General features: G+C 54.3%; 1 protein-coding gene across 10 annotated transcripts; it reads left to right on the top strand.

Moving 5' to 3' along the window:
• Nucleotides 1-1827: 1827 nt before the first annotated feature.
• Nucleotides 1828-25893, top strand: TRAF1 (TNF receptor associated factor 1). Of its 10 annotated transcripts, XM_059889215.1 has the most exons (9): nt 2288-2330; nt 3787-4908; nt 5614-6019; nt 8197-8281; nt 17134-17199; nt 17708-18118; nt 19778-19955; nt 21911-22059; nt 24594-25889. In XM_059889215.1, the coding sequence occupies exons 3-9, from the start codon at nt 5880-5882 to the stop codon at nt 24810-24812; spliced, it is 1248 nt and encodes a 415-aa protein (XP_059745198.1). In that variant the 5' UTR covers nt 2288-2330; nt 3787-4908; nt 5614-5879; the 3' UTR covers nt 24813-25889. The 10 variants fall into 10 exon arrangements, with proteins under 10 accessions (XP_010806622.1, XP_005210654.1, XP_059745198.1 ...); XM_010808320.4 differs by lacking the exons at nt 2288-2330; nt 3787-4908 and adding an exon at nt 1828-2105; XM_005210594.5 differs by lacking the exon at nt 3787-4908.
• The last annotated feature ends 202 nt before the right edge of the window (nt 25894-26095 follow it).

The following is a 26095-nucleotide window of genomic DNA, read 5'->3' as shown; positions in this document are numbered from 1 at the left end:
TGAAAAAGCATTTGAAGACAGTCTCACAGCTAATACAAATTTTGAGATAACCCACGGCATTCCACCCAGGTCATTTTCCACTTAGAAAACAAAAACAACACTATGGACTATAATTTGTTGAACTATTGAGCACTCATTTATTCATCTACTCTCCCCCAAAACTGCTTTAGTGACAGGGAGGAAAAAAAACACACAAATGTCCTGCCTCCTAGTCCAGTGCTCATTCCAAAATATACATATATCCTCCAAAATATCTATACAGGTTTCAGCTGGGGGGAGGCGGGGCAGAGAGAAGGAAGACACAATTTCACTTCAGTACTAAACTGTCAGCGCCTTGTCAATTTTCACCATTTTTCTATTCTGCCTCTTAGAAGGGATGAAAAGTCTCTCCTCTAGGAAACAGGGCAGGCCAAGGAGGCGATCAGACACTTAGGGGCTGGTCCCCCATGCTCTACCATCTTCAATGCAGAACGGCACAAAAAACTTTAATTTTCCAGAGTCCTCCTAACTACTCAATCCTTAGCTCCCTGCAGGAGCCACAATCTTAAAAGGCTACAAGGCTAGCAGGCAACCTCAAGGTCAAGAGTCTGACAGCTAAAGGACTGGGGGAAGGCTGGAAAACGGAAACCCTCTGGTGCCTCTTAGAACAAGGAGAGCAGACAGGGATGTGAGAGGCACGCTGAGGCTCAAACACCCCCTTACTTCCCTGTGTGAGCTTTCTCGTTCCCAGTCGTGGCCCAGGCTCATACCACCAGATCTTAGGCCTTAGCCACATGCACTACTTTTCTTCTTCAACTTATTTTTGCAATTTTTTTTTCTACTGGGTAGAGATGAGTGGTCTCCAAAAGGTTTTGATTCCTTTTTGAGTCACGTTCAGCCTCATTGGGCTCTGCTTTCAATATGCTGCTCCCTGATGGCTCAGAGGTCCCCTGGTGATGCCCCCTCTATTTCAAGAGCCCCCCAAAATAAGTCGAGTGACTACAGATGAGTTTTTGGTACTTTCCAAAATTAAACTATTTCCCTTGGTAAATTTCCACCAAATGAGCTCATTAATCTGAAAACAGGATGTGGCACATGAAGAGACTAAGGTCAGGTTGACTGCTCACTTAGGCTGGCTTGGGGTAGAGAGGAAGGGGTGGGTGGGACAGAGATGGGACCAGAGAATGGCTGTTAGAGGTCCCAAAGCCTTCACGAATTGCACTGAGAACCAAGGAGTTTTTAAATCAGAGACTCTAAGCTCTAAATCCTTTTCTCTTAGAGTTGAGAGTGACCACAGAAGCCACCTCTGGTCAATGTCTCACAGATTGCCAGCCGGGAGGCCCCTTAGACCCTCAGCTTGTCTGCAGGCAGGTGTCTCCCCTCCAGGACAGACTGGGGGCCCTCCTTTCTCCAGGAGGACTGTCCTGCAGCATCAGCAGAAGGTGGGAGTTCCGCCCCAGGTGAGCTAGAGGCTTAAACACATCCCAGGTTAAAACCAAACCAAACAAGAAGTAACACACAGTTCCCAACTCCAGTTGGGTGTCAGGACAGAAAAATGAGATCCTAACACGTAGAGAATGTAATGGGTGGCTCCGAGTAACGAAAACATAACCAGCAAAGAAGGCAGGCTCCCTTGGTCCTTAGCTAACAGTCTTGCAGATATTGATGGAGGAGCCTTCATCAAATTCGCAAAAATAAAGTTGTATATTTAAACAAAAATTCTATCCCAACGCTAAGTACAATTATTTTAATTGATATACACAAAATTCATAGGGAATAAGTGATCGTTCGCGCGCGCGCGCGCGCGCGTGTATTTAGACAAAACTAGTCTCAGTTCCTGAAAACACCGAGTTTTGTGGAAGCGCCAAGCGCTCGGAACCGCTTTGTACATCTCTTTGCTGATTGCGTCCAACTCAGTAAGCGCTGAGCTAGGATCTCTGCCGGAACCCAAGAGGGCTAAGACGCGGGTGTTACTACTGCTCGCCCCACCCCGCAAGGGGCTGCAGGCAGGCAGGGGCCGGGATAGTTCGAGTCCCAAGTCTGCATTCGTTTACCCCGCGAATACTTCATACTGAGTCCCACACGTGTGCCATGAACTCGCGCCGGGAGAAGGGGAACGGAAGCAGGTGGGTTTTCGGTGCAAAAATAGACCGCCACACCATGGATCCCGCCCCGAGCCTCAGTTTCCCCAGCGGGGAGCGCTCGCCCCGCCCCCGGGGCCGCCTGGGGAGGCGGCTCGGGCTGCAGGAACCGGCCCCGGGCCCGCCCTCCCCGGCTTCCGCCGCCGGGGCCAAGTCCTCCCGCCACCGGAAGCTCCGGCCGGGCCGCCGGGAGGAGGCGGCGGCAGCGAGGTGGGTGCAGCGCACCCCGCCCCCCGCCTGCCCCGGGACTCCGGGGACCCCCGCTCCCCGTTGGGCTCCCCAGGTGCTAGCCTCCCCGCGCCTCTGGGACCTGGAGTCCGGGCTGCCGAGCCCTGCCCCGGACTCGCTGCCCCCTGCCCTTCCCCCGGCGGCCGCGCTGCGGTCGCTCATCCTTGACTAGCCCGGGCCCGGCTCTGCTCGCAGCGCTGCGCGCGCATCTGGAGATGCGGCGGGGGGTGCCGGCCGCCCTCGGGGGGACGCACGAACCGGGCTGGGGAGCTCGAACAGGCCCTCTGGCCTCACGGAGCCAGGAGGCGGGGGACTGGGCTCCGGTGGCGGGGTGCAGTGGGATCGCAGAGCCAGGAGTCCACCCATCCCTGGGGCAGCCCACGGGGACTCCCGGGGGGAAGTGGTCTGGTCCAGCTGCGGCCCGAGAGACGAAGGGAAGGCCGGGCAGACGCGAGTGCGCGGCGCCGAGAATCCTCGGAAGAGAAAGGGGTCAAGGAGAAGTGCGAGGGTGGGGGTGGGGAGCCCCAGCAGGGAAGGGAATTAGGAGGCGCCCGGAGGCGTGGCATGGGCTGGCCACAGGGCCAGGTGGATAGAAACTGGGGCAAGCCGCGGGCCTGGGGCAGCCTCGACTGGAGTGAGGAAGCGGAGCGCCTTTGTAGACAGTGTGTTCTAAAAGTTCTGTTCAACTGAGGAGAGCGTGTAGATAGATGCTGGAGAGGAATGTGTAATGCGTTTTAAAGCACCGCGTGTGGTTAGAACACAGGGATCCGGAGTCCCCATTCACTATCTGTGAGCCCTTAGGCAAGTCACTGAACTTCTTAGAGCCTCAGTAAAATGGGGTTGAAGATGACAATACCTGCCTCCTAGGGTTCCCGTGAAGATGAGATGAGATGTGCCTGTAAAAGCACTTAACACGGCACCTGCTACTTTTCGCTTTTAATCATTAGAGCAGCTTGGACACATGTCGAGGCTGATAGGAAGGAGCTGGGAGGCGGTGAAGGCAGAGGAGAGAGAACGGGACCCAAGAACTTGGACAGAGAGAGAAATCTGGGATGCCGAACCAAGGAAGGAGGGAACAGTTGGGGATGCAGAAAAGTTGGCAGGTTTGGGGTGTATGGTTAAGTGAGTGGCTTTTGGACAGTCTTTCCATGAAGCAACCTTCAAAATCATTTGCTGAAAGGGCCAGGCCAGGGCTGGCCCGGGTGAAGCTGGAGAACCTGATTTCCACTGCAGCAGTAGCGTAGGATGTCATGCCCTTTTTGCCAGCAACCCCTGGCAGACTCAGCATCGTTCCAGGGAAGGTGGGCAGTTGAATTTACTAGACTCAGAGGATAACATCTGACCTACCTTGCCCACTTGTGAGGCTCCACTAAAGTTAATGAATGTGAAAACACTATAAGCATAATTTACCATTTTAATCTTTTTTCCTGATCTTGAGGAGCTGGAAGGGCTGTGCCATCAATATCAAAGCCTTCTGAGCACTTCACTTGGGCTGTGCACCATGCCACACTTTCACCCACAGTCTCATCTGGTTACTCCGACAGTCAGGTGAGGCAGGTATTAATATTATCCCCATTTTGCAGATGCAAAAACTGAGATGCAGAGAAGTTACTGACCTTGCCCCAGGACCCAGAGCTAGTGAGTGATGAACTCAGGACCCCAACTCAAAGCCCATGATTTGAAACTGCTGTGAAAGTTTGCATTATCCCTAACGGCAGCCCAGCAGGACAGAAAGATGTGGAGGGGTTGATTGCCTCTTCCATTTGTGCTGTGCTCAGTCGCTTGATAGTGATAGTGAAGTCGCTCAGTCGTGTCCGACTCTTTGCTACCCCATGGACAGCAGCCAGCCAAGCTCCTCCATCCATGGGATTTTCCAGGCAAGAATACTGGAGTGGGTTGCCATTTCCTTCTCCAGGGGATCTTTCCGACCCAGGGATCGAACCCAAGTCTTCCGCGTTGTAGGCAGACGTTTTACCGTCTGAGCCACCAGGGAAGGCCGTGTCCAACTCTTTGTGACCCCATGGACTGCAGGCCACCAGGCTCCTCTGTCCGTGGGGATTCTCCCAGGCAAGAATGCTGGAGTAGGTTGCCATGCCCTCCTCCAGGGGATCCTCCCAACCCAGGGATCCAACCCAGGGATCCAACCCAGGGATCCAACCCAGGTCTCCCATATTGCAGGTGGATTCTTAACCATCTGAGCCTCCAGGGAAGCCCGTCTTTTCCACTTGATAGAAAACAGAGGCTAGCAGCTTGGCCCTCCGTCCTGGGCCCTGCAGGCTCCATGCTGCCTTGCTGTCTCCTCTCGAGCGGGAGAAGGAGCACAGAGCTTGGAGCCACACAGACCTGGCACGAGTCGCGCTCGGCCACCGGCTCTGTGTGACTCCAGACCAGGCATCTGGCTCCTCTGTGCCTCTTTGCACCTGCGGAATTCCTAGTCGCGCTCTGCCACCGGCTGCTGTGTGACTCCAGACCAGGCTTCTCTGTGCCTCTGTGCACCTGCGGAATTCCCAGCAGCTTGCTCTAAGGAATAGGAAGGAAAATGTTGCCCGGGGCACAGGAGGTATGCCAGGAGCCATGCTTCCCACACTGCCATGGGTCTGCCTCCCACTGGGTTGCTGAGACCAAGTCTCCGTGACCTTGTATTTATTTAGACCTTTGTTCTCCTCAGTGCCAGGAAGTGGTGGTGGCTGACCCGAGTCTGTGGCCACCTATGATTTCCTTAGTGGGGCCGTGGGGGTAGGGCCCTGAGCAGTCCATGGTGTCATCACCGTGCTGATAAAGAATGCCCTGGGCAGGGCTGGGCCATCAGGGGCCTTCCTGCTGCCCCTGGTTACCTTGGCCATGGGGTCCTGGAATTTTAGTGCCCACAGAAGGCTTGGAGACGCCCTGTTGCAATTCCTTTTTTAGTTTTTTACAGATGGGGTAACTGAGACCCACTGTGAGGAAGTGAGTTTCACCTCTGGATGAGGCAGAGCTCGTACGCAGGGAACTTTCATTTTTGGACCTGCCTCCAGAACCCTGGGGATTTCCATTGGAGTGGTGATTACCCCCACTGAGAATCCCAGACTGCTTGGAGGGCCCAGGGAACACAGACAAGTCAGGGACTGGAGCTCTCTCTGCCCCTGTCCCTGGGGAGGAGGTGGAGGAAGCCAGTGGCAGCCTGAGGTCCCCCGACAGGGGAAACTCTGAACTGCCGTCCCTGAAAGTCCGTGACGTGGTTCTTCTCTCTGTCTGACTTGCTCTTCACCTCCCTCTCACTCGAAAGAATGACTGGACACTCCTGAAGCCTGCAGTTACCATCCAGGGGATTTTTTGCACCACCAAGGGTAATTCCTGTCTCTTCCCTGCTGTGACTCAGCTGTGACGTCAAACCATACAAGCCAGCGAGAAGATAAAGGCATCAGCCGCCCGCATATCAGAGCCGGTGGCCCAGCAGAGAGCACTTCTCCAGCACAGACTTCGCAGGGCTGGGCCCCTGCCCCGAGGAGCTTTGACCAGGCCCCGCACCCCCGGCCCGCCTGGGACCCCGGGATGGCCTCTGGCTCAGCCAGCAGCCCCCGCCCGGCCCCCGATGAGAACGAGTTCCCCTTTGGGTGCCCCCCCACTGCCTGCCAGGACCCCCCAGAGCCCGGCCCTGTCTGCTGCGCCGTCTGTCTCTCTGAGAAAGTGAGGTGAGGGGTCGGAGGAGAAGGGGAGGTTGGGGAGGAGGCGCCAGGGAGGGACTCCTGATGGGAGGCGAGGGCGAGCGGACCCCTGGCTCTCAGGCAGGTGACTGCATCTCTCTGGCCTCGGCTTCCCCGATACCACCCCATCTGACTTCTGGTGGAAGGAGAAGGGGCCACAGAAAGCCCTCAGCTCCCTCTGCTGAAGGCCGTCAAGGGTGGCAGAGCCTCTGAGCCCAGCTGGGCTACTTACTTACTATATGGCCTGTGCGCATGGCTTAATGTCCCAAAACCTCAGCCCCCTTGTCAATAAAATGCCCGTAAAGTGATTTTCTACCTCCCAGGATTGTTACAAGGCCCAATCAGTAACATTTCAAAAGATTCTTATAATAGGGAATTTATCTATAAACTCCTGGGTAAATGACAAACCGCTGGACAGATGTGTCTCCTGCCACAGTATCACCCGTCACCTCAGACTGTGTTGAGAACTCTTCCAAAGGGGACAGAAGTATCTAGTACACTGTTGTATGTTCATGTATTACAGATTTATATATGTGTATATTGTCTTTGTTCAGTTGCTAAGTCATGTCCAACTCTTTGCGACCCCATGGACTGCACCACGCCAGGCTTCCCTGTCCTTCACCATCTCCTATATATTTGTACATAAATGTCTTTATATTTTATATTGTATACAAATATCTTTATATTTCCCTGGTGGCTCAAATGGTAAAGAATCTACCTGCAGTGCAGGAGACCTGGGTTCGATCCCTAGGTCAGGAAGATCCCTTGGAGAAGGGAATGGTGACTCACTCCAATATTCTTGCCTGGAGAATCCCATGGACGGAGGAGCCTGGCGGGCTATGGTCATGGGGTTGCAAAGAGTCAGATGCAATTGAGCAGTGAACGCATCTTTGTATATAATACATGCATTTGGCATATGTATAAAAATATACAATATACACCATATATATTAAAATGTGTATATTATAAATAATTCAAAGAGGTGCGACATCAATATGATCATCAGTATCCCACCTTATTATGCAACTATTATGTACCAACTGTGTGCCAAACACTCCTCAGAAGAGCCTTGGAAAGGTGGACACTGTTATAAGAGGACAGCAAGGCCTAATGGAGAGATGAGGTCAGTTTCCTGGCAGAGGTATTCTTAAATGGCCATGCACCCCCAGCGTGACCTTGCTGGGGACTTTACAGGTTAGGGAGGTGGGAAACTTCTGAGGCAAACTTGAGAAGTTCAAATGCTTTGACAAAGGACAAGGCTAAGAGAAAGACAAGAGAGGTGGTGATGCTGGCAAGGGCAGATGGGGCGGGGAGCAGAGCCTGACTGGTCTTACCATCCTGGGCTCGTCTCAGGCTTTGGCAGTGGGTTTCTTGGTTTCCTTCCCTTTTCTTCCAAAACGTGGTGGGGCGGGGAAGGGTTCCAGGTCTGCCCTGCATCTCTCTACCTCGGCCCACCCCTACGTCCTCTGAGGCCTCGTTCTCCTCCCTGTGAAATGGGCCTGACCGGGGGCGCTCGCTGGGCAACAGATCACTTTACAAAAGCATGTAGGCCCATGTGTCATCGCATCCAGAATCTGACACCCACTCCTGGTTAGGAATCCCAGGCTGGGCGTTCTCGGAGGCCCCTTCTTATTCTGAAAGGCCGGAGTCATCTGTAATTACTAAAAATAAGAGACCAGAATAAAATAGAGGAACCTGCAAAGAACTTATATAGTACACACCCACAATCCCTTAACCGAACCCCTGGGCTCAGATGTATTGAAGAAAAAAACGAAGAAGTTTTTCAGATTTTTGAAAAGCCAGTCAGTACATTACTCTGCCATTCTCCCGGCAGGGACTGGGGACATGCCTTATGTTCAAGCATCAAGCTGTGATATTTCTGCAAACGTAAATATTCATACTAAGTGGGATAAGAAGGGCTTTAACAGCCTAGTCAGTTCAAATCAGGTTCGGCTGCCAGAGAAGCTCACTGCAAGCTATGGGAAGACGTTGGGTGCCCAGTGTTTTTGAGGTGTGGGAATGGTGGGTCTGGGATGGAGCTATATGCTCATGGGTATCAGCTGCCATGCTGGGCAAGGCCCAGGCCTCTGGGGCTCTGGGGATGGAGGTTGGTGTCATGGAGTCTTGAAGGCCTTGCTCAGTGGCATTCGTTCTCGTGTTCCCAGGAATGACGAGGATCGGATCTGTCCCAAATGCAAAGGGGATGACACCCCATCTGAAAGTCCAGGAAGCCTTCTGTCTCAGGAGAAGGTAAGCTGGTGCTGCCGGGAAAGATTGTCCATTGTCTGCGCTGGCAGGCACCTCCCTGCTTGTCCTGAGTCTAGACTGTTCACAGCGGGAAAGCCCCTTGTCCCACGCCTCCTGGCTGACCCACAGGTTCAGGGTGAGAGTGGGAGTCTGTTCGGGGATCCACACACCACGGCCTTCGGGCCCAGCCCGGCCTGCCCCCTGTTTGTACACAGTCACGGGCTGAGAATGGTTTTTACACGTAAAGGGTTTTCAAAAGTCAACAGGGGAATGAGATTTTGTGACGCATGAAAATGATCCAGCCTTCAAGCTTCCAGATCCCTAAATAGAGTTGGATTGGGTCACAGCCACAGCTCAGTCATGTATGTCTTGTGGCCGCTTTGGCCCTGAGAAGGCAGAGGTGAATAGTTGTAACAGAGGCCTTCCAGCTCCCAAATATTCACTCTCTGGCTCTTTCCGGAAAGAGTTTGCCAACTCTTGGTGCAGACAGCTCTTTCTGACCCTGTTTGCTCTCTGACAGGGTCAGGCCAGCCTCAGCTCACTACTCCGGCTTCCCCAAGCTGTGTGGAAGGAGTAAGAGGGGCCAAAGAGACATCCTCAGGCACCATTTTAGAACCCCGACCCTTCTGAGCTGGAAAGACCCTTGCGGGTCATCTGTCCAGCCCAGAGGTGCCCACATGGCAACCCACCCTGGTTCATTCCCAAACCAGTTCATGACAAAAAAGGTAAAAAAAGAAAAAAGAAAGAAAATTGCCATGACTTTTTCTTACAAAACTAAGTTCTTTGCATTTATAGAATCACCCTTTACTCTGAGACGATGCCCTTCCTGTGCTTGTCTTTGTATAAAGGAAATGATCGTGACAGATGATGGAATTGGGGGTAAAGCCTTTTTTGGGGTAAAATTAAAAAGCAGCAATCTTTATGTTGATCTCCTAATTTAAAAAGCAAACAAAACTGCTACTGGTCTGTGAATCCAGAGCTTTTAACCCCGGCTCTAAATCTAACCCCCTTTTCTTACATGTGGGGCCCCGACACCCACTGGGGATTCTCATTGCAAAGCTCCCTGGTGACCAAGGTCTCACCAGCCCAGCCACCCGAGCTGTCCACACTGCCAGGCACCCGGGTCCTTTGGACCAAAGCTCTTCCCTTGGCCAAACTGTGGCCCTGGGTGGGGGTAGGGGACATCAGGAGCCTGGTGTCAAGGATGGCTATATAATTCAGCGCACGGCTGAGATGGCTCCTGTTTGTCTCCCTGTGAAATGAAGACGCTGCCTTGGACACGGCCTTTTCAGTGCCCGCGATGTCCCACTGCCAGTCACTGGCTGGCGGGGCGCTCTCCCTCCTGCTGTCCAGGTCTCCATGCCTCCTTCCCCCTTCCCCGCTCCGGCCCCCTCTCCTCCAGAAAGTTGGGGGGATGCCTGTCCCACCAGGGCTGGTTTTGAGGGCTTTCCTCTCTTCTCTTCAGCAGCCCTCTGCCCCACAGACCCTCAAGGGAATCACAGTAAGGATCTAATGCATTTTCCCGGAACTTTATTCTCTACCACTGGTGAGAGCCGATAGGATTAACACCCTGGAATAACTTCCCAAACCTCCCTCTAGGGCATCTTTGTGCTCAGTGGGCCTCCACCCTTTGTGCCGCACCCTCCAAAGGCAACTACCTGCCTGAAGGCATCAGGACGATTGTTTCTGGTTTGCTTTAGTCTTGCCTCTTAACGGAATGAATCCAGATTCATTGTGTAAATCCTAGCTAACATAAAGCAGAGATATTTTAATATCTCCCAATTCAGTAGTTCTAATTTTTTCATCCTTGTTAGTGTGAAATCAGATGGAAGTAGAAGGGGAGCCTGGACCCCTGGCCCTGCGGTCACCCCTCTTCCTTCTCCTGCCCCAGCCCCCGGAGACTGTGGATTCCTAGGGCCCTGCAGGGTGCAGTGTGAAACCTGATGCCTTTGACCCAGTGGAGTGGCTCCACTGATGGAATTACAGGCTCTCAGCAGGCTACAGCGCGGGGGGGTGGGGGGTGCACCCCGTGGAAAGCTGGGGGGCGGCGTGAGCCAGTGGTCTGACACCTGCACAAAGCCACAGTGGAAAGACCAGGGACTCCGCCAGCTCCTGGCCCGATGGGAACTTTGGGGGGACTTTTGACCAAAGGAAAGCAGCGGATGATAAAGCAACACTTTGCACACGTGTCTGAGGAAACCTGGGAGTGGAGGTGGGTGGGGCGGAGGGGCGGGGCCGGAAGCCGGCTGAGCTGAGCCCTCTCTGCGCTCCTCAGTCTGTCCTCCTCCTCCGGCTTTGTTAAGGGTCACTTCCCTTCGAGAAGCGCTCAGAGCCCTGGACTGATTAGCTCCTGTAAGAAGCAGACGTTAAAGGATGGTTGTTGAGCCAGTTAGAGACTTGGTTCTGGCTGGAATGACCTTCCTCCAGGAGTGACCGTGAAGTCGGGACTGCCTGGCGGGACAGCCTGGGAAATAGCAATCAGTCCTGGCTGCGGGAGACCCTGGGGACGGGATTGTTGCTCTTGTCTCTTCCCTCTGAGGCCACTCGAAAAGATCGAAAGCAGGCTGGCCTCTGCTGCCAGTGGCTTACAAGAATGCCTCAAATTATCCTAGAATCTGAGAACCATCAGAGATCGAGCCGTCTAGTCCCATTTCCGTTCTGTACTGGATTCCTGCCAAGTGGCTTGGTGTCCCTGCAGTGACGGGCAGCTCATCGCTGCACAAAAGCACCGTGTCCACCGTGAAGAGCTAACTGCCGTGCATTTTCTTCTCCCTTTGTACTGAGCTGACGTGTCTCCCTCGGGGCCGCAAAAGGCAAGGCGTCAGCCTCCTGCGCCCCGAGGCCGTCCTGTGTCTGTGTGAGGACGCTGACTGCTTCCCTCTCCAATCCGTCTTCGGCCTCCATGCTGATTGTGTCTGTTGAAATCCAGCCCCTGGAAATGAGGCCCCTCACACTTCTGAGCTTGGCAGTTGCATCTGTGACCTCATCTGTCCCATGACATCCTACGTCATGGGCTGTGGCGATACCAATGGGTGACATATGGAGGCTCAGGGAAGAGGTGTGCCTGCACCAGTCTTAGCGCAAAGGGGAAGCAGAGCCAGCCTCCTTCTTCCTGCCCCCGGGCCTCCTGGCACCTCTCTACTGCCTCCAGAGGGGGGAATCACCCCAAGTGTTTTGTTTACACAGGTTTAAATACCTAGTCAGTCTTAAGTGCTGGAATCCAGCAAGTACTGGGAAAACAGGAATGGGCAAGACTCCTTTCAACCAGGAGAATCAAGCAGGACTTCCTGGAGGAGGTGGCACTTGAGCCAAGCAGAGGTTGCCAGAAAGGAAACTGGCTCAGATGCAGAGGAGGGCAGGACCTGGCGGGTGGACCAGGCCCACCCTGTCCTGGTAGAAAGCCTCTCCCTCAGCGCTAGCTGAGATGTAAGCAAAAACACCCCGTCCAGCCCTCAAAGACCTTGGCCAGCCTCTGTGTCCAGCACAGCAGTGTGGGCAGTGCCCGGCACATTGCAGGCCCTCTCTTCCGTGCGGTGGCTTCACGGAGGCTTCTCTCGTGCCCCCAGTATCCTCTTAACACCCACATTATCAGAGGCCCCCGGGTCCTCAAGTGGAGGCCCCCCAACAGCCCTCTGCTGACCCCGTCCCAAAGGGCCTGGGTCAGTAGGCAGCCGGGAACACCACGCCCCCTGACTTCTCGGACGTGGACAGAAGGACAAGTGTTCGCTCAGGGCTGGGATTGTGTTTTCTCTGTTTCCTCCTCAGAGGAAATTCCACCGCAAGTTTTATTTTTAGCGGTTTGCCAGCCATGAGGCCGCTCACACAGGGGCCGCTTGTGGCACAGGCTTGGCCCAGGACGGATGCCCTCTTCTTCCTCCGTGGCCCCAGCCCGCTTGCCTCTCTAGTGCCCTGGGTGCCCTGCCTTCAGATGAGCTACCCCTCTTTCCCCAGTGGGGAGGAAGGGCCCTGGACGTGGATCCCAGGCGCCTGGCCTCCACCACAGCTTTGCCCCAAACTTGCATCGTCTCCTGTAAGTCAGCAGCTTTCCCTGAGTTCAGTTTCGTCACCTCCATGAAGAGAAGCAGAACTTCAGAGCCCCGACCTCCTCTGGGTGGTCCTGGGAGGCCCAACAGGGCTGTGCTCACACGGGGGTGGAGAAAGCCGCGTCCCCGGAAGGGCTCGTGCCTGCGGGACACTGGGCCCCTCTCTAGTACAAGCTCCGCATGACCCAGGCTGAGCCACTCGCCCAGGTCTCCCACGTGTACTGAGGTGAAACCAACTCCACCCTGCCTGCCTTGAAGGATGACTGCAGGGATCCTAGGAGGTGGCTTGCAAAAATGCTTTGGTTCTCTAGAAATACACGTGCATGTAGGGATGCTCCTCGCCTCGACCAGCCCCTGAGAAATCCAATGAGGAAACAGGGTTTTACAGAATTCCTGCAACTTTGAGGTGTGAAGATTAAACAGGTGCGTGTGTGACAGCTATGAAGGGGGAGGAGAAAGATGTCCCACGGGCAGTGCTTCATCCACACGAATAATTATCCTAATAGCAGGTCTGCCCCTGCTCATCAGGGCTAAACCAAGTATGTGTCAGGCAGAATGATGCTCCCCAGAGCTGTCCACGTGTTAATCCCGGGAACCTGTGAATACGTTGGCTTCTGTGACTATTAGTCTGCTCGGGCTGCCGTGACAAAGGACCACAGACTGGGTGGTGGGAACAGTAGAGATGGATTTCTTCGAAGTTCTGGAGGCAAGAAGTTCAGGCAGGGTCAGCTTCTCCTGAGGCCTCTCTCCTTGGCTTGTGGATGCCGTCTTCTCCCAGCATCTTCGCATCCTCTTCCCTCTGAATGTCTGTGTCCTCGCTTCCTCTTCTTATAAGGACACCAGTCACACTGGAGCAGGGCCCATCCTAATGACCTCATTCTAACTTAATCACCTCGTTAAAGACCATGTCTCCAGGGACTTCCCAGGTGGTCCAGTGGTTAAGACTCTGAGCTTCAAATGCAGGAGGCACAGGTTCAATCCCTGGGTTGGGAAGATCCCCTGGAGGAGGGCATGGCAACCCACTCCGGCATTCTTGCCTAGAGAATCCTGTGGTCAGAGGAGCCTGGGGGGCTGCAGTTCATAGGGTCACAAACAGACAGACACTGCTAAAGCGACTTAGTACGCACAGACGCTACTCAGCCCATGGCAATGGCAAAAGGGTCTTAAGGATCTTGTGATGGGGAGATGACTCGGTTATTTGGTGAGCTCACTGTAATCACAATGGTCCTCAAAAGAGGAAGACAAGAGAGGCAGAATCAGAGGGAAGCTGGAAGATGCTCTGCTGCTGCCTCTGACTCTGGAGGGAGGGACCATGAGCCAAGGAATGCAGGCAGCCTCTGGAAGCTGGAAGAGATCAGAAAACAGGTTCTCCCCTCTGGTCTCCAGAAGGAACACAGTCCTGCTGACGCCTTGATGTTAGCACTTATGATTTCCAGAACCGTAAGATAATAAATGTGGGCTGTTTAAGCCATTAAATTTGTGGTATGTTATTATAACAGAATAGGTCACTCGTATCAGAATTTATGTGTATTGTGGCATTTAATCCTCACCATAACTCCATGGGGTGGGGGGGTTCTATTATTGTCTCCATTTTCCAGATTGGGAAACTGAGACGTGGGGGAGTTAATAAGTCCCCCAGGACCACACAGCTAAGTGTGTGAACTGACAGAAACGTGCTTTGCACCCCAACGGGGCGGCTCCAGAGCCACCCCCTGTAGGCACCCCAGGGAGCGAGAGGCAGTGGCTGGCGGTGGCAGTCTGGCCGGCCCCCAGCAGCCTCTGCTCTGCCTGCATGAGCGGCCGGCCCCAGGCTCCTCTGCCACACGTGGTAACCAGGATGCCTGCTCCGCGCACGCAGCGCTTGCCGGTCCGCCTGGGCTCTCATGCACAGTACAACGCCACGAGGCTCAGCTGCCAGAGGGACGCCTGCCCCCATCCATGTGCGACTCTGGGACCACACCATCAGTCTTCTCACTTGCACCTTCTTACCTCCCTCTGCCTCTCACTTCGAGCTGCAGAGGATTCGAATCGCGGGCTTGGAGGCAGTTTCAGGGCCTGAGCAGTCACCCCTCATCCATCACCAGGTCCCCATCGGCCTCGGGTCTTCCGCCCTCCCTGCACATCAGGAAGCTACCTGCTGGGAGAAGCTGCATTGCGGGGTACTTTGCGGAGCCCGCCTGGTCTCCCTGCCAAGGCTGCCTCCCTCCCAGAAAACATCTGTTTTCTGTTCCTTATTGGGAACATCTTGTGCCCGAAGCCTGAGGCAGTGGGGCCCTGTGGGGCGGCCCTCTGCTGGGCTGTGCTCTGTGTTCCAGTCACCTGCCTCGTGAAGCCCACAGCTCTCTCTTGTTTAACTTGTACGGAAGGACGACTAGTATGACTTTATATTTGCCCAAAGACTTCTGTCATCCCGTCCAGATCTCCCCTCACATCGCCCCGTGAGCTTATTAAAAACAGCAACAAAGCTCTTGGAAAGTCAGTATATTATTTATGTGTAATAAAATTCACTCATTTTAAGTGTACAGATCGATGGATGCCGGTAAATACCTGCAATCATGTGACCTGCAGTTAAGAACATGAGTGCTTCTGCACCAGATAAAACTTTCTTGCGCCCCTGGCTAGTCAGTCTCCCCCAGCTACAGCCCCAGGCAGCCACCGATCTGCTTTCTGTTTACGGTTTTGCCTTTTCTAGAATCTCATGAGAATGAAATCCTAGGGACTTCCCTGGCGGTCCAGTGGTTCAGACTCCGCACTTTCAAAGCAGTGGGCACAGGTTTGATCCCTGGTCAGGCATCTGAGATCCCACATGCTGCATGGTGAAGCCAAAACAATTTTTTTTTATTATCAGAAGAAAAAATTAACTTGGAATAGAATTCTAGTATGCGGTCTTCCGTGTTTGACTCTTCATTCAGCAGAATGTTTTGAGGTCGCTCTGTTACTGCACACGTTAGTAATTTAGTCCATCCAGTTGCTGAGTGGTGAGTGTCCTTGGGTATGAACACCCCACACTTTGTTCACCCATCTACCAGCAGATGAAAACTCGGACAGCCTCCAGTGTGGGCCTGTTACGAGTAAAGCTGTGGAACGTTTACATAACACATGGAAACATTTTCAGTTTCTCCTGGGTAAATCCCTAGGAGTGGAATGTGTGGGTTATCTGCTAGCTTGGTAAGCATGATCTGTAGGTTCCTTTATGATTTAACTTTATGAGATGATGCCATAGTTTGTCCCAAAGCAGCTGCACCGTTTTGCATTCCCACTCAGCTCAGTTCAGTCGCTCAGTTGTGTCCGACTCTTTGCGACCCCATGAATCGCAGCACGCCAGGCCTCCCTGTCCATCACCAACTCCCAGAGTTCACTCAGACTCACGTCCATTGAGTCAGTGATGCCATCCAGCCATCTCATCCTCTGTCATCCCCTTCTTCTCCTGCCCCCAATCCCTCCCAGCATCAGAGTCTTTTCCAGTGAGTCAACTCTTCGCATGATGTGGCCAAAGTACTGGAGTTTCAGCTTTAGCATCAGTCCTTCCAAAGAATACCCAGGGCTGATCTCCTTTAGAATGGACTGGTTGGATCTCCTTGCAGTCCAAGGGACTCTCAAGAGTCTTCTCCAACACCACAGTGCAAAAGCATCAATTCTTTGGCGCTCAGCCTTCTTCACAGTCGAACTCTCACATCCATACATGACCACAGGAAAACCATAGCCTTGACTAGACCGACCTTTGTTGGCAAAGTAATATCTCTGCTTTTGAATATGCTATCTAGGTTGGTCATAACTTTTATTCCCACTAGCAACCTGCAAGTATTTTCCAGTTCTTCCACATTCTCCCCAAAGCTTGGTATTGCCATTCTTTTTAAATTTTAGCCATTTAGTGAGCAGACAATGGCATTTTATAATAATCTGCGTTTCTCTGACAGCTGGTGATGATGACCCTACTTTCATAGGCTTGTCATTTATGTGTCTCCTTTTATGAAGTATCTGTTCAGTGTTTTACTCATTTTGTGTTAGGCTCTCTGTCTTATTACTGAATTGTAAGAGTTCTTTATATATTCTGTATTTAAGGCCTTTATAGGTGTATGTTTTGGGGGGGAAAAAAGTCCTCCCAGTCTCTCTTGGGTTTGCTTTTGGTAAGAGACAGAGATGGCATCACCAACTCAATGGACATGAGCTTGAGCAAAATCTGGGAGATAGTGAAGGACAGGGAAGCCCGGAGTGCTGCAGTGCATGGGGTCAAAAAGAGACCGACACAACTTAGCGGCTGAACGACAACAAGAGATATGTGGTGGGAAGAGTCCTGGAGCTGTGCAGCCTCCTAGCTGTTCCTCCTTGAGTAAATCCCTTCTGCTCTGTGAGCCTCAGTTTCTTCATCAATCAAATGGGAACAGAAAACCTACCCTGCCATCCCAGAGTGTTGTTTGGGGCCCTCAGAAGAACTATGACCATGAAAGCCATTTTCCAAACTCCTCAGACCTATGCGTAGGTTAACGGTATTGCCAGGTTGCTTGTTTGGGACCCTCGGGGAGCTCCCAGACCAGTGGGGGCAACCAAAGAGTGAGTTGGGTGGAACCTGTCCCAGCAAGAGGGGCGGCAGTGCTTCCCAGGATCACAGCAGGAGCTCTGATCTCATTTTGAAGGAGGGTCACAGAAGGGCTGAAGCTTGAAGGGTGGAAAGAAATCAGCCAGGCAGAATGAACAGCATGTGCAAAGTTTCGTGGCCCAGCCCAGCCCCTGCCTGGCGGATGCTGGTGCTTCACAGACAGCGCCCGTGCCACCGGCACCCACAACATCCAGTGACGTGGTTCTTATTTCCAGGATCACCCCGAGGTGGCTGAGGCTGGAGTTGGGTGCCCCTTTGCAGGTGTCGGCTGCTCCTTCAAGGTGAGTATCTAGGTGTGAGAAAGGAGGTCTGTACACTGCAGTCTCAGACCTCCTTGCTCAGCCCCTCGGGTTTTCCCCCAACATCCAGCTGCTGCTCTGGATGTACCTTACGTGGCTCACAAGCCAAAAAATCACTAGTAAATCATCTTTGTATTCAGGGGAGTTCTTCTTAAAGTCTCACCTGAGCATTGTAGTAGCATCACAACAATGACCCTCCCCTCCCCACTACCCCCAACCCCTGTGCCTCTCTCCATGGTCCTGAATCATCACTGTGCTGAGGGCAGGACAGAACGGCTGCTCTGGAAGCTGGAGTGCACACGGCTCAGCACGGGCGTGTCTAACGCCAGGGCCCTTCTCCACGTCCCTCTCGCTGTGTACTTCCCGTTGCTGGATGAATGGATATGACATCCCTTGGTAACCTGTGATGGCAGGACTCTCCTTGGCTCCTTGGTGCTCCCTCCTCCTCCTCCTCCTCTGTTTTCACTGATCAGCCCCACTCTTTCGGCAGGGAAGCCCAAAGTTCATGGAGGAGCATGAGGTCACCTCCCAGGCCGCCCACCTGAACCTGCTGTTGGGGTTCATGAAGCAGTGGAAGGCCCAGCTGGGCTCTGGCCTGGGGTACGGGCCCATGGCCCTGGAACGGAACCTGTCAGACCTGCAGCTGCAGGGGGCCGTGGAGGTGGCCGGGGACCTGGAGGTGGACTGCTACCGGGCCCCCTGCTCCGAGAGCCAGGACGAGCTGGCCCTGCATCACTTCATGAAGGAGAAGCTCCTGAACGAGCTGGAAGGGAAGCTGTGTGTGTTCGAGAACATTGTCGCTGTCCTCAACAAGGAGGTGGAGGCCTCCCACCTGGCCCTGGCCGCCTCCATTCACCAGAGCCAGCTGGACCGCGAACACATCCTGAGCCTGGAGCAGAGGGTGAGCCTGGGAGGCAAGTTCACCTTCAAGGCAGCTCAGGGCCCCCCTACCCCTTGCCCCATCTGGTCTCCAGAGCAAATGGACCAGCCTTCCTCCTATGCCTCCTCCCTGTACAGACCAGCCATGCCCTCATCAAAAATCTCTCTCCTGTGTCCTGAGACCTTCTAGGAAGAGGACTGAAGCAGAAGTGATAGTTCAACCCCCCATCCAGCTCTTCCTTTTGTTTGCGTCAATTCTTCTGCAGTAGACTATTCCCACCCCAAGCACCTCATTCCACTGTCGGACACTTTTCACGCTTAGAAAGCTCTCCCTCATACTAAGCCAAAATTAGTCCCTCTGTCTTCCCTGCTCCTTGGGGCCCACAAAACATCTGACTTCTAGCCCCCATGGAAGTTCTTCGGAGATGAGAAGTCAGTAATAATGCCCTGGCTGAGTGTTTCCTTCTTTAGGCTAAACACCCCCAGTGTCCACACTTCTTCAGAGGACTGTGTTTCTTGTGTTCTGGCTCAGTCTCTAAAGAATTCCACCCTTCAGCATGATGGTACCACACCACCAGATAATTCACTTATCTGACAGTTCTTGGTTGAGTCAGACTGTAACCTCCTTTGTTGCAGAGCTTATACTTCTCTTAATATGACCAGTCACAATGCTGTGTTGCTTCTTGTGGGGCAACAATATTACATCACCATCTTATGTTGAGCTCAGCCTGGATTTTGGTTCCAGGCCCACCATTCACTTGCTATGTAGATCTGAGCAAGTCACAGGACTGTGACTTTTTCATCTGTAAAATTAGGGATTTGATTTTCTTTAAGGATGCTCACTTCCATTCCTGACTTCCCTACCTGAATATCCCTGGGAATAAATTTGTATTTTTTTTCAAATGTCAATGGAGGAACTACTAGAAGAGCCCAACACGGGCTTTGAGGGACAGAGTGAAGGATTGATTTATGCAACTCTTGCCCTCGTTGGAAGGCAGTGCCTGCCCGCTCCCCACAAGGGCAGTGACCATGTCTTCAGTTCCTTGACAAGATTTGTGGCTCAACCCTTACATGCCAGGCACTATGCAACTCATGTGGAAGCCACTCAGTCACGTCCAACTCCTTGGAACCCCATGGACTGTAGCCCGCCAGGCACCTCTGTCCATGGAATTCTCCAGGCAAGAATACTGGAGTAGGTTGCCACTCCCTTCTCCAGGGGTCTTCCCAACCCAAGGATCAAACCTGCATCTCCTGTGTTGCAGGCACATTCTTTACCATCTGAGCCAAACGGCCACAGATAAAATGAGCATGGGCCCAGCCCTTGATAGGGGAGACCATCTATCCTGTAGGAAAAGCAGAAAAATATATCGCAGACGCTTGTAAGAACAGAGAGGGAAGAGGGAAACCAGCGGAACTAGGGCAGTGGTCGAAGACTTCCCAGAGGAAGGGCTATGTGAGCCGGGTTCCTGACGGATGAATAGGAGTTGGCCAGTGGGGAAGGGAGGGAGAGGAATTCCAGGCAGGAGGGCAGCATATGCAGAGAGAGACGCCTGCAGCTGAGGGAGGCAAGGTCAGGAAGGCCATCTGGGGAACAGCTGTGTCTGTCTCTACATCCCGCCATCTGTACCTCACGCTTAGGCTGGGTTCTGTGCCTCTGGCTAAATGGGTTCCCCCGCCTCAGGTGTTGGAGTTGCAGCAGACCCTGGCCCAGAAGGACCAGGCCTTGGGCAAGCTGGAGCAGAGCCTGCGCCTCGTGGAGGAGGCCTCCTACGACGGCACCTTCCTCTGGAAGATCACCAACGTCACCCGCCGATGCCATGAGTCGGCCTGTGGCAGGACCGTCAGCCTCTTCTCCCCAGGTAACTCCTCCCGGAAGGCAAGCGCGGGGCGGCCGGTACCGGCACCTGCAGAGGAGGCAGGCCCCACGGGGCCCAGGAGACAAGCCGGGGGTAGGGGGTGGTCCGCTCTGACAGCCGTGCTGCATACGGTTAGGCCTGCGGCCGTTCAGAGGCCCGGCCCTGCCAGGCCCGTGGAGGTGGTGGGCTCCTCCCCACCCCGCCGTGTGGAGCAGGGGCTGTGGGCACCAGGCTGGCCTTCTGCCTCCCTGAACACCGGTTACATTCTGCAACTAGGAATAAGTCACCTCAGTCATTTGTGTGGATACCGGTTTTGAAAGGGAGTGCACTGTGAACCCGAGTCTGTGCAGACTTGAGGGGAGTGGAGGATGGCTTTCACAGGTGCCCCAGCCCTCCGAGACCCAGTGACCTGAAATCAGACAAGGGGAGATCTAGGTAAAACCACAGGCATCTGTGTACAATTGTGGGGAGCATGTGAGCGAGTATTGTGTAAATCAGGGCAGTTCTTACTCATTCCCGGGATCCCGGGGCCTGGCACTTCATCTTGCGTAAAGCAGGCAGTTACTCGGTCGGTGCTGCTCTTCCTCAGCTGAGACCTGCTTATGTGACGCTGTGTGTGTCTGTGCTCAGACCTTGTGCTTTCCCCCTTGCCTCCCTCGTGTGTGTCTAAGGAAAATGGGTGGGTTGTTAAGGAGGATTTCTGCTGAAGGCAGTGTTAACCCCCACTCACGTCTGCTCCAACCTCATGCCTTTCCAGTCCGTCAGCTCCTCTGACTCACCCAAGCCCAACAGCGCTAGGATTAAGAGGGGGCGTGGGAGTCTGCCCCACCCCACAGGGCAGGTGGGCCCCCAAGCCAGGCGCCTTGCCTCAGGAACCGGGGCAGCTCCTTCGTGGGGTGGCCTTGCCCTCTACACGTAAGCTTTTTGTCCTGGCTGCTTTCCAAAGAGGGAAAAAGCAAGCAGTGTCTCTGGCTTCCTGTTCTACCAAAGCACAGAGGGCAGAGATGAGTCAGACCGTCAGCCTGTCCCCGCTCCACGCCTTCCCGCCCTGCACAAGCTGTGCCCGCTCTGCCCCTCCCAGACGGGCCCTCATGGGGACAGCTGCTGGAACCCACACTCAGATGGCTCTTTCAGCTGCCCAGGAGAGAGCCCACAGGCCCTATACCTAATCACCAGGGGATGATTCATCCCAGGGGCCTGTGCCGAGGCAGGTTGTGAGTCTCCCCACTCCCTCCCAGCCCCCAGGAGACCCCAGCCGCTTAGCCTGGGGCTGCAGAAAGAGCTGCGTGTTGGGACGTACGAGGCCGGGCCCCTCACTCTGGCCCTGACCCCAGCTCGCTGTGACTTTGTGGGCCGGTCACTTCCCCTTGCTGGGCTCCAGCTCCTGACTACGAAGTGCACGTCGGTTAAATCGGGAGTGTGGTGGGGCCAGCAGCGCCTCTGTGCCCTGGCAGAAACATAAAGTTTCTCAGTCCTCACCCTGCACTGCTGAGTCAGAAACTCCAGGCCTGGGTCCTGGCAGTCTGCGATTCTGGTGGCCCTTGACATCCAGCGGTTCAGGTGGTCTCCAAGATTTAATGCTCTATGTTTTTGTTTATTGTTGAGTCGCTAAGTCATGTTCAACTCTTTTGCGACCCCATGGACTGTAGCCCGCCAGGCTCCTCTGTCTGTGGGATTTCCCAGGCAAGAACACTGGAGAGGGTTGCCATTTCCTTCTCCAGGGGATCTTCCTGACCCAGGGTTTGAAGCCACGTCTCCAGCCTTCCAGGCAGATTCTTTACCGCTGAGCCACCGGGGAAGCCCCCTGGTGCTCTTTGGTGGAGAAGCGGCTCCAATCCCAGATGTCACAGTCTGGGGCCATGACCTGGGCTTGCCTAACTGCCAGCCCCAGTTTCCTCATCTGCAAAGTCTAGCACTTGCCAGCTGCCCTGGCAATGACTCTGGCTTCCGCATTTCAGCTTTCTACACCGCCAAGTACGGATACAAGCTGTGCCTGCGGCTCTACCTGAATGGGGATGGGACGGGGAAGAGGACCCACCTGTCCCTCTTCATCGTGATCATGAGAGGGGAGTATGATGCTCTGCTGCCATGGCCTTTCAGGAACAAGGTACGGGACTGGGAAACGAGGGGCTTCCTCGGGTGGAGGAGACCTGGGTCCTGCTCCTGGGTTAGCCACGAGCTTATCTGTGTGCAGAGAGCCCTTCACCCTCTGTGTTATCAGTTTCCCCGATTATGAAACAAGAGTCTGAGTTCCCCTCTAGTAGCCAAGGCTGCTGCTTGCATGAGTCCAGGAGCTGAAATGCCTGGACCAGCCACCCTGGAAGACATGTAGAGATGGAGTTCACACAGTGGGGTGAATAAAGAAAACTTCCTATAGGAGGTACTGTGGGTCTAGCCTGCCAGCAGCACTCTCAGAAAAAGGGCGAGAGGCAGATGCCACCGTATCCCTTTAAGAATGGCCACAATCCAGTGCTGGCAACACCAGGTGTTGGCAAGGGCGTGGCGCAGCAGGGACCCTCACGCATGGCTGGTGAGAGTGTAAAATGGTCCGGCCACTTTGATGACGGTTTGCAGTTTCTTACAAAACTGAACATACTCTTACCATGTGACTCCTTGGCATTTACTCAAATGAGTTGAAAACTTAAGTCCACCCAAAACCCTGCAGACGGATATTGATAGCACCTTTGTTCATGACTGCCAACACTTGGAAGCAGCCAAGATGTCCTTCAGTAGGTGAATGCGTAGATAAACCGGCCCGTCTAGACAACAGAGTATTATTTAGCCTCCAAAGAAATAAGCGAGGGAGCACGAAAAGATATGGAGGAACCTTAAATGCATGTTAACTGAGTGAAAGAAGTCAATCTGAAGAAGCTACATACTGCTGCTGCTGCTAAGTCGCTTCAGTGGTGTCCGACTCTGTGCGACCCCATAGACGGCAGCCCACATACGGTAGGATTCCAATTATATGATATTCTGGAAGAGGCAAACTGTGAAGACAGTGAGAAAATCAAAGGTTGCCAGGGTTTCATGGAGGAGAGGAGAGATGAATAGGTGGAACGCAGAGGGTTTAGGGCAGTGTAAATACTCTGAGGGACTTCCCTGTAACTCAGACGGTCAGGAATCCGCCTGCAGTGCAGGAGACCCGGGATCGGTCCCTGGGATCAGGAAGACCCCCTGGAGGAGGGCATGGCAACCCACTCCAGTATTCTTGCCTGGAGACTCCCATGTACAGAGGAGCCTGGAGGGCACCGGTCCATGAGACTGCAAAGAGCTGGACACGACTGAGCCACTAACACTACACTCCTGGACACTCTGATATGATACTGACAGATTCCTGTCCTTACATACCTTCCAGACCTGAGAACGTACAAAACCAGGCGTGAACCTTAAAGTAAACTAGGGACTTCGGGTGAATATGATGTCTCAGCACAGGTTCATCAGTTGCAGCCAACGTTCCTCTCGGGTGGGGGACGTTGACAGTGTAGGAGGCAGTGTGGCGAGGCTTGAAATCTCTGTATTTTCCATTCAATTTTGCCATGCACCTAAAACTGCTCTAAAAAATAAAGTTTGTTAAGAATGTTTCAAAGGGCAGCCGGAGGCGGAGGTGTGGCAGGCATTCCCCCGAAGGTGAGCAGCAGCAGCAAGAGGGTGGGGGAGAGTGTGGACTCCAGACCTCAGCGGCGGTGAAGGGGGATGAGGGAGAGCAAATGGCTGGGGGCGGGGCACCACGGGGTCTGGGTATGAATCAGTAGGTCAAAACCGGTTCCCATACGTTCTGGGGGAGTTTTAAAAATTCTAATGACTGGGCCCCACTACTGTAAACGGTGAGCCCTGGGCACTGGGAATTTTCAGACCTTCCCAGGGAATTCTAAAGTGCAGCCGAGTTTGAGAACCATTGCGGCGGGGGTGACGGGTATTTCAGTGGTGTGGGCCGGAGGGGAGAATATATGTCACTTCAAGATCACTGGCTTCCTGGGGACACACAGGGCCCCTGTGCAGAACAGAAGCTGGGTTTGTGTTTCAGGATGGAATTGACATCTGCTCAGTGGAAGGCCTGGCTGCTCTTACCCCTCTGCCTTGTCCCAGAGGATCCAGCTGCGGTTGAAGGGTCAACCTCTCCGAGCAGAAAGGGGCATCTTGGCTTAAGGGGTCCAGCCTCCTTGTCAGGACTCAGTCTCGCCTTTAGCCCCTAACAGCCAACCACAGTTGACAGTTGCCCCTTCCTGTCAGATAGAACGTCTGAGCCCTGATCGTAGAACACCCCTGGAGCCTACTCATGGTACCAGGAGTTTCTACTTTCAAGCTCTCACCACGTGCCACGTGTGGCTTTTCTTTCTTTCTTTGGCTTCTGCTCAGCGTGAGCTCAGGCTTTCCCGGTGGCACAGTGGTAAGGAATCCACCTTCAGTACAGGAGATGTGGGTTCGATCCCTGGGTGGGGAAGATGCCCTGGAGAAGGGAATGGCTACCCACTCCAGTATTCTGGCCCAGAAAATCCTGTGGACAGAGGAGCCTGGCTGGCTATCGTCCATGGGGTTGCAAAAGAGTCCGGAGGAGCTAAATCAAAGCAACAGCAGTGTGAGCTCAGCATCAGAGGGACGGCAGGGTGAGACCCGGGCCTGACCTAGCACGCTGCCCGGCAGGTCACCTTCATGCTGCTGGACCAGAACAACCGTGAACACGCCATCGACGCCTTCCGGCCCGACCTGAACTCCGCTTCCTTCCAGCGGCCCCAGAGCGAGACCAACGTGGCCAGCGGCTGCCCGCTCTTCTTCCCCCTCAACAAGCTGCAGTCGCCCAAGCACGCCTACGTGAAGGACGACACCATGTTCGTCAAGTGCGTCGTGGACACTAACACTTAGAGCGGCGGGCCGAGCCATCCACGCCCGAGTCCTCGGGAGACCCGCTCGGAAGAGGCTGCACGATGACCGAGGTCCCGGCCCCCGTGCCCAGGACCCCAGGGCATGATGACGGGCCGGGGCTGGCACCACCTGAGCCCGGCTGACAGATTGGCTGGGACTCGCCGTCAACTTAGTGGCGGGACCCTGGGGCCGACCCATGAAGGCGGAAGGTCCAGAGGGAGGTGGTGCAGGACTGACCCCCAGCACTCACCACGCAGAACTGGAGGCCAGAGAGCCACCCCAGCCCTGAACGTGGAGGTGGACTCTGGCCAAGAGCGGGAGGGTGTGGGGACCAGGCTGGGGCGTGGATGCTGAGCTGGAGATGCGGGACCTCAGCCAAGGGCTCCAGGGATGGGGAGGCCTCTGCGGGTCACCGTGGAGACCGTGCTTGCTCTCTTCCTGCTCGGGGGTCAGAACCGGAACCAGGGGTGGAAAGGATGGAGCCCAGTGTAATTCAGTCTGTCCCAGGCTGGACTGAGTTCCCCGGCACTGGAGGTGAACAAGCAACCGCAGAAGGCTACGCTTTGGGGAGGGCATCAAACGGGGGTGGATTTGAAGACCTTCATGGTTCCTTCCAAGCCCAGAAAGTCTCTAACTCTTGGCCCCCTGGGCCAGCTGAGGCCACGAGCTGCAGCGTTCAGGAGCCCCATGCCCTCCAGTGTCCTGACTCACCTTCAGCACCTCGAGGTGGGCGAGCTGGCCCTCATGGCACTGCCCCTCCTGGGCCTGGCAGTTGGCTTCCCCTCTATACAGAGCCACACGCAGGCCCTGTGTCCTGCGCCTCCCCCAGCCAAAGGCCCCTCCACCTCCTCCAGGTGAAACCGGGGCTCTGAGCTCCCAGGAGCAGCCGGTAGGAGCGTGGAGAAGGAGAGGGACCCACACTCCCTGTGCTCCTGCCTGGGGGTCCCACCCTCGGCCACAGAATCCTATGTCACCCGCTGAACCCAGGTAACCACATCTCTAGTTGACGGGTCAGGACCTCTGAGCCACCCGCAGATGCTGTCCTTTTGTGTGTATAAAACCAGAGAAAGAACCGTTCTTTAATCTCGTTTGCAGTTTTCATGAAGGGTTGTGAGAGTTGGTGGTGACTTTTGAGCTCTGGGTGGACTAGTTTTGCAGGTGGCACCCAAGCTTCTCCTCCTTGGTCCTCTGTCTGTAACGGGGGAACTGCCCCGCCTGCCTCACTCACCAAGTTCGCTGACCTCAGAGGAGATGCTACACAGGAGAGGCTGGCAAGAAGCGGG

Source organism: Bos taurus, chromosome 8 (assembly GCF_002263795.3).
Source record: "Bos taurus isolate L1 Dominette 01449 registration number 42190680 breed Hereford chromosome 8, ARS-UCD2.0, whole genome shotgun sequence".
NCBI lineage: Eukaryota > Metazoa > Chordata > Mammalia > Artiodactyla > Bovidae > Bos > Bos taurus.
The sequence above is the reverse complement of the archived record's forward strand: the minus strand, read 5'-3'. Positions and strand labels throughout refer to the sequence as shown.

Bases quoted from the DNA above. Each gene is read 5' to 3' on its own strand.
- TRAF1 (NM_001192801.1), top strand. From the start codon at position 5,880: ATGGCCTCTGGCTCAGCCAGCAGCCCCCGCCCGGCCCCCGATGAGAAC. The intron at 6,020-8,196 runs GTGAGGGGTCGG...TCGTGTTCCCAG, and splicing joins TGTCTCTCTGAGAAAGTGAG to GAATGACGAGGATCGGATCT. The intron at 22,060-24,593 runs GTACGGGACTGG...GCTGCCCGGCAG, and splicing joins CATGGCCTTTCAGGAACAAG to GTCACCTTCATGCTGCTGGA.